Below are 12,272 nucleotides of genomic sequence, written 5' to 3'. Positions count from 1 at the left end.
GCCCGAAGATGAAGGGGAAGCGGCCCTTCAATTCAAGATAGAGGCTTCCGTCATCGTCAAAATTCTGGGGCGGGGCAAATTATATAGAGAAAGGAGACTTATTTCAAAATGGTTCAGGTAGCTCAACTGGACTGAAACTATCCAATAAATTAACCTACGCGCTGTGAATGCCGAAATTGGGATAATCGTCCAGGTCTTATTGTGAAAGAAAAAAGCCGCTCCACCACAACAGACGGGTTGCTTCCTCTGGATCAAAAAAGGAAGAAGTTCTTTTCTAAAAAAAATCTAAGCCCTTCTCCTGCCAGCCTGGGAAAAGTAGAGAAATCTAGAAGCTAGGGCTTTGTTCACCTTTGGACACAAACACTATTTCTTTCTCAGCGGAAACCCGCCTTAGAGATTGAACGGCAATAAGATAAGGCAATCTTCTGATAGAGGGGAAGAGGTAAAGCACAACCGATTCTGTGGCACAAGATGCGCTGGAATTGCAAAAGCATGAATGAGTTCACAAGGCGGCCACTCAACTGTTTGAGCGCAATGCAGTGGTGTTGATTCCGATTCTACAAAGGTAGAATGCCTTGGTCGAGAAAAAGAACCGCGCTAGTCGGAATTTGGGGAAATATAGAGAACTCTCTAGGCTCTTCTGATCAAATTGAGAGTTCGCTTTGCCAGTCCATGAATATGCCGCACCCGAGTTTTTCTAGTTGGATTTGCTCCCTCATCGTCGTTCAATGAGAATGGATAAGAGGCTCGTGGGATTGACGCGAGGGGGCATGGATGACTATTTCTGGGAGTTATTTTGTATCTATTTAGTGATCAGTCCGCTACTTTCTTTGATCCCACTCGGTCTTCCTTTTCTATTTTCTTCCAATAGTTTGACCTATCCAGCTCTACAACTGAGCTGTCTGAGCTATAGAGGAACAACGAATTTTTACTGGTTACAGTTTAACTTGGCACACCCATTAAGAAAATAATTATTGATATAGATATTTTACCAAATTATCCCCTATTAAATGATGTCTTGAAAAATAAGTATTTAAGGTTGAGAATCAATGCGTATATAAGATTGTTCAATAGTTATGATGTTACGAGTTTGATTTCAAACATTTCTTCTTATTACTCTTAAAATGACGAATATTTCACATTCTCTATTAACTATGTTATAAAGAAAAACTATAAATCAATTAGATAAATTTATTATGTTTTTGAAATAAAATATGAAAAACACTTGTTCCAAAAGTCCACTTACAAAATTACATGAGGTATATTATTTGTTCAAGAGCCAATCAAATTAGTATGAAGACAACATTCAATTCATAGGCTTTTTTTTTTCTTATAGAAAAGTCTTATGGTGTCTAATAATTTGAACAGTTGTGAAAAAGCGAAAGGTCAGCCGAGAAGAGAAGTTCAATTCGTCCAACTACACATTTCCTTTTCAACATGAATAAATATAAGTATATTTTACTTGTCTATGGTTTCAAAAATAAAATTAATTCTATTTGTCATCTTTGATATTAATAATTTTATTCCTCAAATTATTTCACAAAATCTAATACTATGCATCAATTAATACGAATATTATGATAAACTCTTCGTATTGATTATTATCTGTGCGAAATCGAAAGCAAAGAGTATTTTATAAATTAAAAAGAGAAAAAGTGGCCCAAGGGTTTTGTAAAAGCCCTTATTATTGAAGGGTGCCCATTCGTATGTTTCTTTAGTCGGGGAACCTTCACCCTTCCTTTCCCTCAACTAATTCTCTACTTGTGTTTTTAAAAAATTTCACTCAAGACTTTTTCCCTTTTAAAATTTTATTTTATGTATATATCTTTAATCGTTTTCTTATAAAATGTATTAAGTACACTTACTTTTGTACGTACTTTTGAAAGGGAGGTACCACAAACTTGGTATTTTTCGACGTAGAATATAAATATATATGTAAAAATTTATGAAATTATAACAAATTAGAGATAAATCTATAACTATAAATATTCAATGGGTTAAATAACAGTTTAAAAAATTAAATTCTAAATTCACATTGAAAGAGGGAGGATTAGAGAGTGTTTGGGGGGTGGGGTGGGGGGGATAATTATCATATTTAAAATTATAAAATTTGTTTTTCTTATTTTATGATTAAAAAAATTTTGATTAACAAAACATAAAAAATAAATAAATATATATTTCTAGTGAAAACAAACCCTCGATTGTTGGTAATTTTGGACCATGAAGCATATGTTTTCCTCATCTTTCTCGAAGAATCAAATGTTTTTCCAAAATATTTTCAAAAGAATATAAATGATTCGTCTCCTTTTTTGGCCAGGCCAGATACCACATGACTTCATTCGTTTAATTCTGACTTTTAGTTTAAAAAATGTCCTTATTTTCACATTAATTAAAATAAGGTCAAACAATTTTTTTAATCCCTATGTTAATGCTATATTCTGATTTTAGTTCTTATATTATACAACTTATCATCATTGACCTTCAATTATATTATTTGAGTGATTTTGATTTTTAACTAATTACTAACAGAAATAGATACTAATGGAGACATGTATCTTGAAGAATCTATTAATAAACTTTACAAGATCAATATAGATGTTATTTCCTTTCTTCTCAAATTAGATTTAATATTAAAACTATCCTGTCTATTAAATTTGAAGGCATTTAGTTACTGTAGGATCAAAATCACTCACATAATATAATTGAAGATCAATGCCGATAATCCGAATGATAGAAGAATTAAAATCATAATATAATATTAATATAGGGACTTAAAGTGCTATTTTCTCTTTAATTAATATGTACATTGATATAGTAGTTAATTATTATGGGGCCAATTGCTTGAATAATTGTTCACTAAAATAATAGTAATAGTGGAGTGAAAAAGAAAAGCAAGAGAAAGAGAAGGACTTTAATGCAAATTTCCATGGGTGACTTGTGGCCTGTGGAAGTGTGCCACAAGCCCCAATAATAGTTATTTCTTCCTTTATCTACATTTTAAAAAATAAAATTAATTGATAAAAATAGAACGAACTCCCTCATTATTTACTCCAATTTAACAATAAAACTTATAAACTGAACAAGAATATTTTATTTATAAACTCAAAAATTCTTTCTTCTTAACTCAAGTCCTCTTTATTTTTACATAGAGTTTTCTTGTTTGGTATATTTTTCGTATATTGAAAATAACTAGTAACATCTCTATTTATAATAATACGAAATCAAATTAAACTAAAATTAAAAAAATCTACTTCAAACTGAGATAAACAAATTCTAACTAAATATTAATTAATAAATACTAAAAATAACAAATTCTAATCGACTTAAATTTTTTATTCCAATCTGCTTTTTTTTTTGTTACTGTAAAATTAAAAGAAAGTGATACTATTCGAAAATAATATCGATTACATGCATGGTTTCATAGGAAAAAAAACATGTTGAAGAAGATGTCGTCAATCGATCTTTATATCCCCTCTGTCTCATTTTATGTGACACTTTTCATTTTTCAAGGATCAACGTAAAAAGTATTATAAATCATAATAATTGATAAATCAAAACGTTTAAAATATCTATGAAAAACTCATGGTCAAACATAAATTTGCTTGAATCTTGAAATTTGAAAAGTGTCACATAAGATGAGACGGAGATAATATTATTTTTATACTATAGATGTGAAGTATTGAGATCACCTATAATATATATATATATATATATATATATATATTTTTTTTTTTTTTTTTTTTATTTTTTATTTTTTTTAAAAACTGCTTAGGAAATTGACATTTTCAAATGGCAAAAGTTATCTTTTATTTATTTTTTTCAAAAAAATTAATTATCAAAACAAAGTAGCGTATAAATAGATAATTTTGACCTAATCATATTCATTTTAATTATTATTCCCTTTCTCCCCTCCCTCCTTTATATAAAAAACCGAAAAAACACCATAACGCATAATCAGCCAAGCTTTTTTATTTTAGCTCCATTTGATGTGCCGCAGCTTCGGCACTGTCCTTTCCATATCATAAATCAATAATTCAAATCACCATATCTTCTTCGTCACCATCTTCATCTTCATCAGCAATTTCCCTTTTTTTGTTTGGGCACACAACCCTAGGAGTTACGATTGAATGTGATTTGAAAAAAAAAAAACTATATATATTGGTAGTCATGTATAGTAATACAGCTCGCAAGTACTCTTCTTCTGCTGCTTCTTCATTATTGAGAGCATCTTCTTCTGTTACAAGGCCGCTTGCTTCAACTTCTAGTGCTGCTCACGCGCCTTGTCGTTCTGGTGCTGGGGTTGCTTCTGCTCAGCAGCGTTATTCCTCAACACTCCGGTCTCTGCGTTGCTCTGTACCGAGGTGGAGTCACGGTGTTGATTGGAAGTCTCCGATCAGTCTTACTGCTCAGATCAGGACTGCTGCCCCTGCTCTCAACGGGTTTCATCGGAAACTAGCTACCATGGGTACTTTTGTCGTTTTACTTAATTTCCCCCAATTCTATTAGTGATCCATAAAGGTAGCGTAAAAGAAGTTTTTGATTTTTTGGGGTTCTCGTAAATCTAGATTTGATTTCTGGGTAATTTTTTTTTTTTTAATTATTTCGAGATTATAAAAATTAATTGGAAGAATATGATTTATTTGTGATAATAATGGAGTAATAATAATCAGCATTGAGACAGAGGTTAGTGGAACGTGGTGGGTAGGACCTATGAGTGGGAGACTTTGAAGTTGACCCAAGATATTTCATTTTTATTATTTGTGTTTGTGGTTTGATGTTTCATAAAAAACTTAGATTTTTGTGAGAAGGATTACCAGGAGCTGTTGTGAGTGGATCAATTCTTAGTAGAAAATCAAGAATCTGATTCCTTTTTTTTTATGATGGATTCAGCTGCAGAGAACCCATTTAAGGGAATCCTCACTGGTCTTCCAAAGCCTGGAGGTGGTGAATTCGGAAAGTTCTATAGCTTACCTGCTCTCAATGATCCCAGGATTGGTAACTTTAAAGGCCCTGGCACATTCTTATATTCATTTTGATCTGTTCCTATTATTGATTATTCTTGGTTTGTTGGTTCCTATGTGACAGACAAGCTACCATATTCTATTAGGATTCTTCTTGAATCAGCAATCCGTAATTGTGACAACTTTCAAGTGAAAAAGGAAGATGTTGAAAAGATTATTGACTGGGAAAATTCTGCACCTAAGTTTGTGGAGATACCCTTCAAGCCTGCCCGTGTCTTGCTGCAGGTACTGGGCTTTTGCATGTTTGCGACATTAAAAGAGAATGAAAAGAGAATGCAGTGTGATGAACTCACCTGACTGATTTGTCTTGTTGGCAGGATTTTACTGGTGTACCAGCTGTGGTGGACCTTGCTTGCATGCGTGATGCCATGAACAACCTTGGCAGTGATTCTGACAAGATTAATCCATTGGTATGATACTTTCTAGTTAGTGGATTGTGGCAAAGTCTCTTGAACTATGCAAAAAGAATGCAGTAAAGTCTTTACTTCAGTTCATAAGCGTTGAATTGCATATGCTGTCTCATTCGTCACTCACACTTATATGCTTAAGTTTCTTGGTTACAGTTCTTTTAATTCTTTTCATGAATGAATATCATACCACTTCATGGTGATTTTTTTTTTGGAATATCATATCAGGTTCCTGTCGACCTAGTTATTGATCACTCAGTTCAAGTTGATGTAACAAGGTCAGAAAATGCAGTCCAGGCTAATATGGAGCTTGAATTCCAAAGGAACAAGGAGAGATTTGCCTTTCTTAAGTGGGGATCCAATGCTTTCCAAAACATGCTTGTTGTTCCACCTGGGTCTGGTATTGTGCATCAGGTATTGGACCTGAAAACTGAATGTGACTTAGCTGCTTGTGCTTCCGGATTTGGTCAATGTGATAGTTGTGCTGCGCTCTAGCTATTTCTTGAATCATGAATTCTTAACTTTATATGTTCTTGCTTATCTTCCCTTGTTAGAGAATTTGGAGTGAGATTCCACTTCTGAAACAGTGCATTTGCAAAACTGATAATATTTTTCTCTATTGTAATTTTAGGTGAATCTTGAATATCTTGGAAGGGTCGTCTTTAATAGGGAAGGCTTGCTCTACCCAGATAGCGTGGTCGGAACAGATTCCCACACCACCATGATTGATGGGCTAGGAGTTGCTGGCTGGGGTGTCGGAGGTATTGAGGCAGAAGCTGCAATGCTTGGCCAGGTATGAAACTATGAGTGCGATGATCACCCTTTTATCCCTTTGTGAATCCTGGTTTATTCGTGTGTTGCTGCAAAGATTAGATAGCTATGTCTTTTTGCTTAGGTGTACCACTTTGCTCTTGTGACACGTGTTCATATCTGCATTTTGACAAATTTCTAGTGTAGAATATGACTGGCACGTGTAGAAGTTAATGGAGGGACATCAATCAGTGTATACAGTTACACAAGTTTAAGATGTAATAAGTCGGCAAAATTTTCTCCTTATTAGACTAAACATGATTTTTTTAACACTCATATCTATGCCAAGTTGGAGCAAGGGAGTGAAGTTCTTCTTTAACCTTAATACTCTAGATTAGAGAGGAGCATGATAGTGGATCATGTAGGGCTTTTCCTTGCCTCATTTTTCTGACCTTGTATTTCTTCTTTCCTTACAGATGGTTTTAGATTGCATCCACTGACCCATTTCTAATTCTATTTTTTGGGCTCTTCCCAAAATTCTATGTATTCCTGAAAGCTAATTTTGGTGATCACGAAGTCATCCAAATGAAGAAGGTTATTCATGAGTCTTCGTGTAGTTAATGCATTTGACTAGTTTCGTATGTCAATTTGACAATAATGAAAAAGAGAGAAATTCTAACTTGTTAAGAAAAAGAGTTTTGGTTATACTTTTTCATTTAGCATTTAGTGTATGTAGCCAGCTATCTTCGAATAAAAATCAGATCAAGTCGGAATAGGATGTTATTTTTCCTCATCTTAGAATAGTATGCACTGTGCTCCACTTAATCTGAGCAGGAAACAATACTGCCTTTCCTGTGGCTTTGCTGCTTGCCTGTTCTTCTGTTTGCTTTATGTCTATAAAAGAATTGCTGTCTAGGTGATGATCACTTAATTATGAAAATACTTTGATATTTATTCTGATATTTGCACTTCGGATGGCGCTTTTGTAATGCTTCTTCTGGATACTGACAGCCAATGAGCATGGTGTTGCCTGGAGTTGTTGGGTTCAAGCTATCTGGGAATTTGCGAAATGGTGTAACTGCCACCGACTTGGTTCTGACTGTCACTCAAATGCTGAGGAAGCATGGTGTTGTTGGAAAGTTTGTTGAATTCTATGGTAGATATCTAAACATCGACTACTTTCCCACACAAATAGTTTAACCATTGGTTAATAGGTCCACCAGGCAAGGACTTGACTACTCGTCTGTTTTTATGTAGGTGGTGGAATGAGTGGTCTTTCATTGGCTGACAGGGCCACCATTGCAAACATGGCTCCTGAATATGGTGCAACAATGGGTTTCTTCCCTGTAGATCATGTTACTCTGCAATACCTCAAGTTAACGGGGAGAAGTGATGAAGTAGTAAGTGTTCAGACATTTACTTTTAAGTGAAGATAGAGTGTGACAGTTCTTCTTTATATGTGGCTAACCCTCTGTGCAAAAATTAGGTTGGAATGGTAGAGGCATATCTCCGTGCAAATAATATGTTTGTCGATTATAATGAGGTATTTCTTGTCCTACCTCAGTTGTGGTTGCTCTAGTTTCACTTTTCCTATTGAATCACCGTTACTTTCCCTTACACTTTAAAAAAAAATTGTTTCAGCCTCAACAAGAAAAAGTGTACTCTTCGTATTTGAACCTAGACCTTGCCGATGTTGAGCCATGTCTGTCAGGGCCAAAGAGGTATTTTCCCGGCTTGGATAAATTCTGATTTAAGATGCGTGTGCTTTAAGGTTGGTCTATATAAATGGTTTTTAATCCTTTACAGACCTCATGACCGTGTGCCTTTGAAAGAAATGAAGTCTGACTGGCATGCTTGCCTAGATAACAAAGTTGGGTTCAAGGTGAGCGAGCTATTCATTTTGATATTTACCACTAGTTCTCTTGGTTGATCAACTTGTAACATAAATTGTTGTGAGACTATAAAGTACCCAACCCCAGATTCTGACTTCTGGAAATGCTAATCCAACTTGCTCTACATTGATGCAGGGATTTGCTGTGCCAAAAGAGGTGCAAGATAAAGTGGCCAAGTTTTCCTTCCATGGGCAACCTGCAGAGCTCAAACATGGCAGTGTTGTGATTGCTGCTATCACAAGTTGCACAAATACATCCAATCCCAGTGTTATGCTAGGAGCAGCTCTGGTTGCCAAAAAGGCATCTGAGCTGGGTCTACATGTTAGTGCTACTCCATATACTTGCCTTTTCATTTGATTGTAAGTTCAGGCATGCCATCTTAATCCTTGTTCCTGATTATTTTCCAGGTTAAGCCATGGGTTAAAACAAGCCTTGCCCCAGGTTCTGGTGTTGTTACAAAATATTTACTCAAGAGGTATTGATTGGAAGTTTCTTAAAGAGCAAAGTTTCTACTAACCCAGACCATTGTTATTTGAAAACATTGTGATATGTTATTTTCTGCACGTAACAGTGGTCTACAGAAGTATTTAAATCAGCAAGGTTTCCACATTGTTGGCTATGGCTGCACCACTTGTATCGGGAACTCTGGGGACTTGGATGAATCTGTTGCTTCTGCCATATCTGAGAACGGTGAGTCCATACAATTGATTCTAATTTAAAATATTACTGTCTGGACTTTATCTAGGTCATGATCATTTTGCTATATTGTTTGACTAATTCAAAATGTATGTATTTTGCAGACATTGTTGCTGCTGCTGTACTCTCCGGAAATCGGAACTTTGAGGGGCGTGTTCATGCCTTGACAAGAGCAAACTATCTTGCTTCACCTCCCTTGGTGGTTGCCTATGCTCTTGCTGGCACTGTAAGTGAATGCACTTAAGAGATTTATGATGAATTTATCCGGCGAATTATTTGTTCTGTCCGAAGGAAAATGTTGTCCATGGAAAATGTTTTCTTGGAAAATAAGTGGTTTTCTTTCTTGTTTATCTTGTATATAATCTAGATAAGTACTATGGGAGGTAGGGGTGATGTGGTGGTGTTAGGAATGGGGGTTACATGGGGTGGGGGTGAAGATGAGGTGTGTTGGAGGGTTGGGAGGACACAATTAATGTGGAATGTCACTTGTAGAACTTGTTTTCCCGACATTTTTTCCTCATTTTCAAGGAACTTATTTTCCTAGAGAATGTTTTCCAAAAGTTTTGACCAACCGAACATGGGATAATCAGAAAATGTTTTCCTCCATACTATACACCAGCCTTAATGTTATTCTCTATAGTAAGTGAAAGGAGGAAAACATATTACAAGTTAAAAAAAAGGATTATGCTTTTAAATAAGTGAAAGGCATCGTGCTTTAGGCAGGGCCATAAATGAGCTACCTGGAATGTCTTTAGACATTACTCTGCCTGGTGCAAGCTGCATTGCTCTCAGGAGCACAAATACAATAACAGAAAGCAGGGCTCCAATGCTAGATTCCCTCATTGAATTTTCATGCACACTCTGATATAGGTCTTGGTCTTGGTCTTGGTCTCTGATATTGTGGAAAATATTCATGGATGTCTAACATGTCAATATTAATTGTACATTATCATGTATACTTATGTTGCTGATGAGAACTATCGATGCTTTGCAGGTTGATATAGACTTTGAGAAAGATCCAATTGGAGTGGGAAAGGATGGTAAGGATGTGTACTTCAGGGATATATGGCCATCAACTGAAGAAATTGCTGAGGTATGTATTCTATTATGTGCTTATGTACCCATGATCAATTACGCAAAAAGTAAATTTACCATGGAACTTTCCATGTTAGGTTGTTCAATCAAGTGTATTGCCAGACATGTTCAAGAGTACATATGAAGCTATTACAAAGGGAAATACCATGTGGAATGAATTATCTGTGCCAACAACAAAGCTGTACCAATGGGATCCTAAATCTACATACATCCATGAGCCACCATATTTCAAGGGTATGACCATGGATCCTCCTGGACCTCATGGAGTGAAGGATGCTTACTGCTTGCTGAACTTTGGTGACAGTATTACTACTGATCACATTTCACCTGCCGGAAGCATTCATAAAGATAGCCCTGCTGCTAGGTACCTTATGGAGAGGGGTGTCGATCGCAGGGACTTTAACTCATATGGTAGCCGTCGTGGTAATGATGAGATTATGGCTAGGGGTACTTTCGCCAATATCCGCCTTGTAAACAAGCTGTTAAATGGGGAGGTTGGTCCAAAGACAGTCCACATTCCTTCTGGAGAAAAGCTATCTGTGTTTGATGCTGCTATGGTACTTTCCTTTCTCTGTTTCTTAATGGTTCAAATCCTGTTTTCATCAAAGATAGAGTTTGCATTGCGCATTTCACTTTTGCTGTTTTATGTTGACACTTCTTAAACACATGATGCCTTTAGAAATACAAATCCGCTGGACAAAGCACTATTATCTTGGCTGGAGCTGAATATGGAAGTGGAAGTTCCCGAGATTGGGCTGCCAAGGGACCAATGTTGTTGGTGGGTTTCTTGAGCATTTATTCTTAATTTGGTTGATCCTGTCCTTTTCTTTTTTACCAGAGGATTCCCTAACTTCTAAAGAACAATTTAACAGGGAGTTAAAGCTGTAATTGCTAAGAGCTTCGAGAGGATTCATCGTAGTAACTTGGTAGGAATGGGTATTGTGCCTCTATGCTTTAAGGCTGGGGAGGATGCAGATACACTTGGATTGACAGGTCAAGAGCGATATACCATTGATCTTCCTGAAAATATTAGTGAGATCCGCCCTGGGCAAGACGTTACTGTACAAACAGATACTGGAAAATCCTTCACCTGCATAGTGCGGTTCGACACTGAGGTACTCCTAGCTCTCTTTTGTTTTCAGTTGTTAATCTTATTTCCTGGTGTTTTATTGTGTGAAAGATGTTGATATGACAATTGTTTTCCATGATAAAAATGCTGCCTCTCTTTGATTTTCTTTTACATATATAAAGTATTTTGCCTATAGTGCTGAAGGAAAGGAGAAGAACAAAAGGGAAAATAAAAGAAATCTATTATTAAAGCCATTTTTGTGTATTTAAATTAGGGCCCTTAATGAGCTGGGGCACTTGAAATTTTGTGGGTCTTTTACTGAACTTCAACAAAGGATGTCAATATTTGTGTGTGTTATGACATTAATTAGTACTAGTAGAATGCAATGTGGCCAATTGGGTATTGAGGTTTCAGTAGCCACCCCTAACTAGTTTGAGATCGAAGCAGGATCATTAAAAATAACAGGGTGTCAAGATCTAGAATACTTAACTAAAAGGAAATTGTTGAAAATTCAGACTTCATATGGGTGCAGTAAATTATGGGGTTACTGGATTGTGACTTGTCGCACAGAGCGACATGACTAATGAGGATTCATAGAGCTAACCTAACTAGTTTGGGATTGGGGCGTAATAGTATAGAGTATTGTTTCTTAAACAGTAATAAATCATGGTGCATCCTTGGTAGTAATCAACATTTACATTTATGATTATGTGAAGATGACATATGTGAAGTACAAAATAAGAATGGTCTTTCATCACCGTCAAAATTCTTAGACTAGCTTCAATGCTCAAATAAGAAATAGAAGATCCTAATCTGTGACTTTTTCATGTAACTTTTAAATCACATAATCCCGCATGCATTGTTCACCTATTCCTGTTGCATACTGTCACAACAGCAGCAGGGAATATCCCATACTCTCTCCTTCACCATTCATTAGTTCTTGGTAAGGTATTGACATTTGAGAGCTTCTTTTATCTTGTGCAGGTGGAGTTGGCTTATTTCAACCATGGAGGTATTCTTCAATATGTCATTCGTCAGTTGACACAGCGATGAGGATCACTTTGATTATTCGGCCACATTTACAAGGTGCCTGCTTAATTGCGGGAAGATGACAGAGAGAGGGATCATCTTCTCAATAGAGAAACTTGACAAGGGAATAAAGGATTTTAAAACTTTTTTATGTCCCTTTTGTTGGACAAAGTGTTGTTTATTTACTTCTAAAGGCACTGTCAAGCTAGTCTTTTTTCCAGCGGATAGCATTATACCATTTTTTGGTAATAAAATTTATATTGAGATTCTCTTCAGCAAGTTTTCATTGAAAAGCTGAAAGTTCTTTTTGTTA

At 35.8% G+C, this 12,272-nt stretch overlaps 1 protein-coding gene across 1 annotated transcript; it reads left to right on the top strand.

Annotated features, from left to right (window-relative positions):
- The first annotated feature begins 3,915 nt into the window (after positions 1-3,915).
- LOC125876851 (aconitate hydratase, cytoplasmic) lies at positions 3,916-12,234 on the top strand. Its single transcript, XM_049558107.1, has 20 exons — positions 3,916-4,465; positions 4,891-4,995; positions 5,086-5,246; positions 5,339-5,431; positions 5,657-5,842; positions 6,060-6,221; positions 7,190-7,334; positions 7,436-7,578; positions 7,665-7,721; positions 7,820-7,899; positions 7,985-8,060; positions 8,206-8,391; positions 8,478-8,545; positions 8,642-8,760; positions 8,871-8,992; positions 9,761-9,859; positions 9,939-10,418; positions 10,541-10,639; positions 10,734-10,976; positions 11,915-12,234. Exons 1-20 carry the CDS (start codon positions 4,168-4,170, stop codon positions 11,981-11,983), a joined length of 2,991 nt encoding a protein of 996 aa, XP_049414064.1. The 5' UTR covers positions 3,916-4,167; the 3' UTR covers positions 11,984-12,234.
- The last annotated feature ends 38 nt before the right edge of the window (positions 12,235-12,272 follow it).

Source organism: Solanum stenotomum, chromosome 9 (genome assembly GCF_019186545.1).
Source record: "Solanum stenotomum isolate F172 chromosome 9, ASM1918654v1, whole genome shotgun sequence".
In the NCBI taxonomy this organism is placed as follows: domain Eukaryota; kingdom Viridiplantae; phylum Streptophyta; class Magnoliopsida; order Solanales; family Solanaceae; genus Solanum; species Solanum stenotomum.
The sequence above is the reverse complement of the archived record's forward strand: the minus strand, read 5'-3'. Positions and strand labels throughout refer to the sequence as shown.

Excerpts from the sequence above, each read along its gene's own strand:
- LOC125876851 (XM_049558107.1), top strand. The coding sequence starts at position 4,168 with ATGTATAGTAATACAGCTCGCAAGTACTCTTCTTCTGCTGCTTCTTCA. Across the intron at positions 8,061-8,205 it reads ATAACAAAGTTGGGTTCAAG|GGATTTGCTGTGCCAAAAGA; the intron begins GTGAGCGAGCTA and ends ACATTGATGCAG. Across the intron at positions 8,993-9,760 it reads CCTATGCTCTTGCTGGCACT|GTTGATATAGACTTTGAGAA; the intron begins GTAAGTGAATGC and ends GATGCTTTGCAG.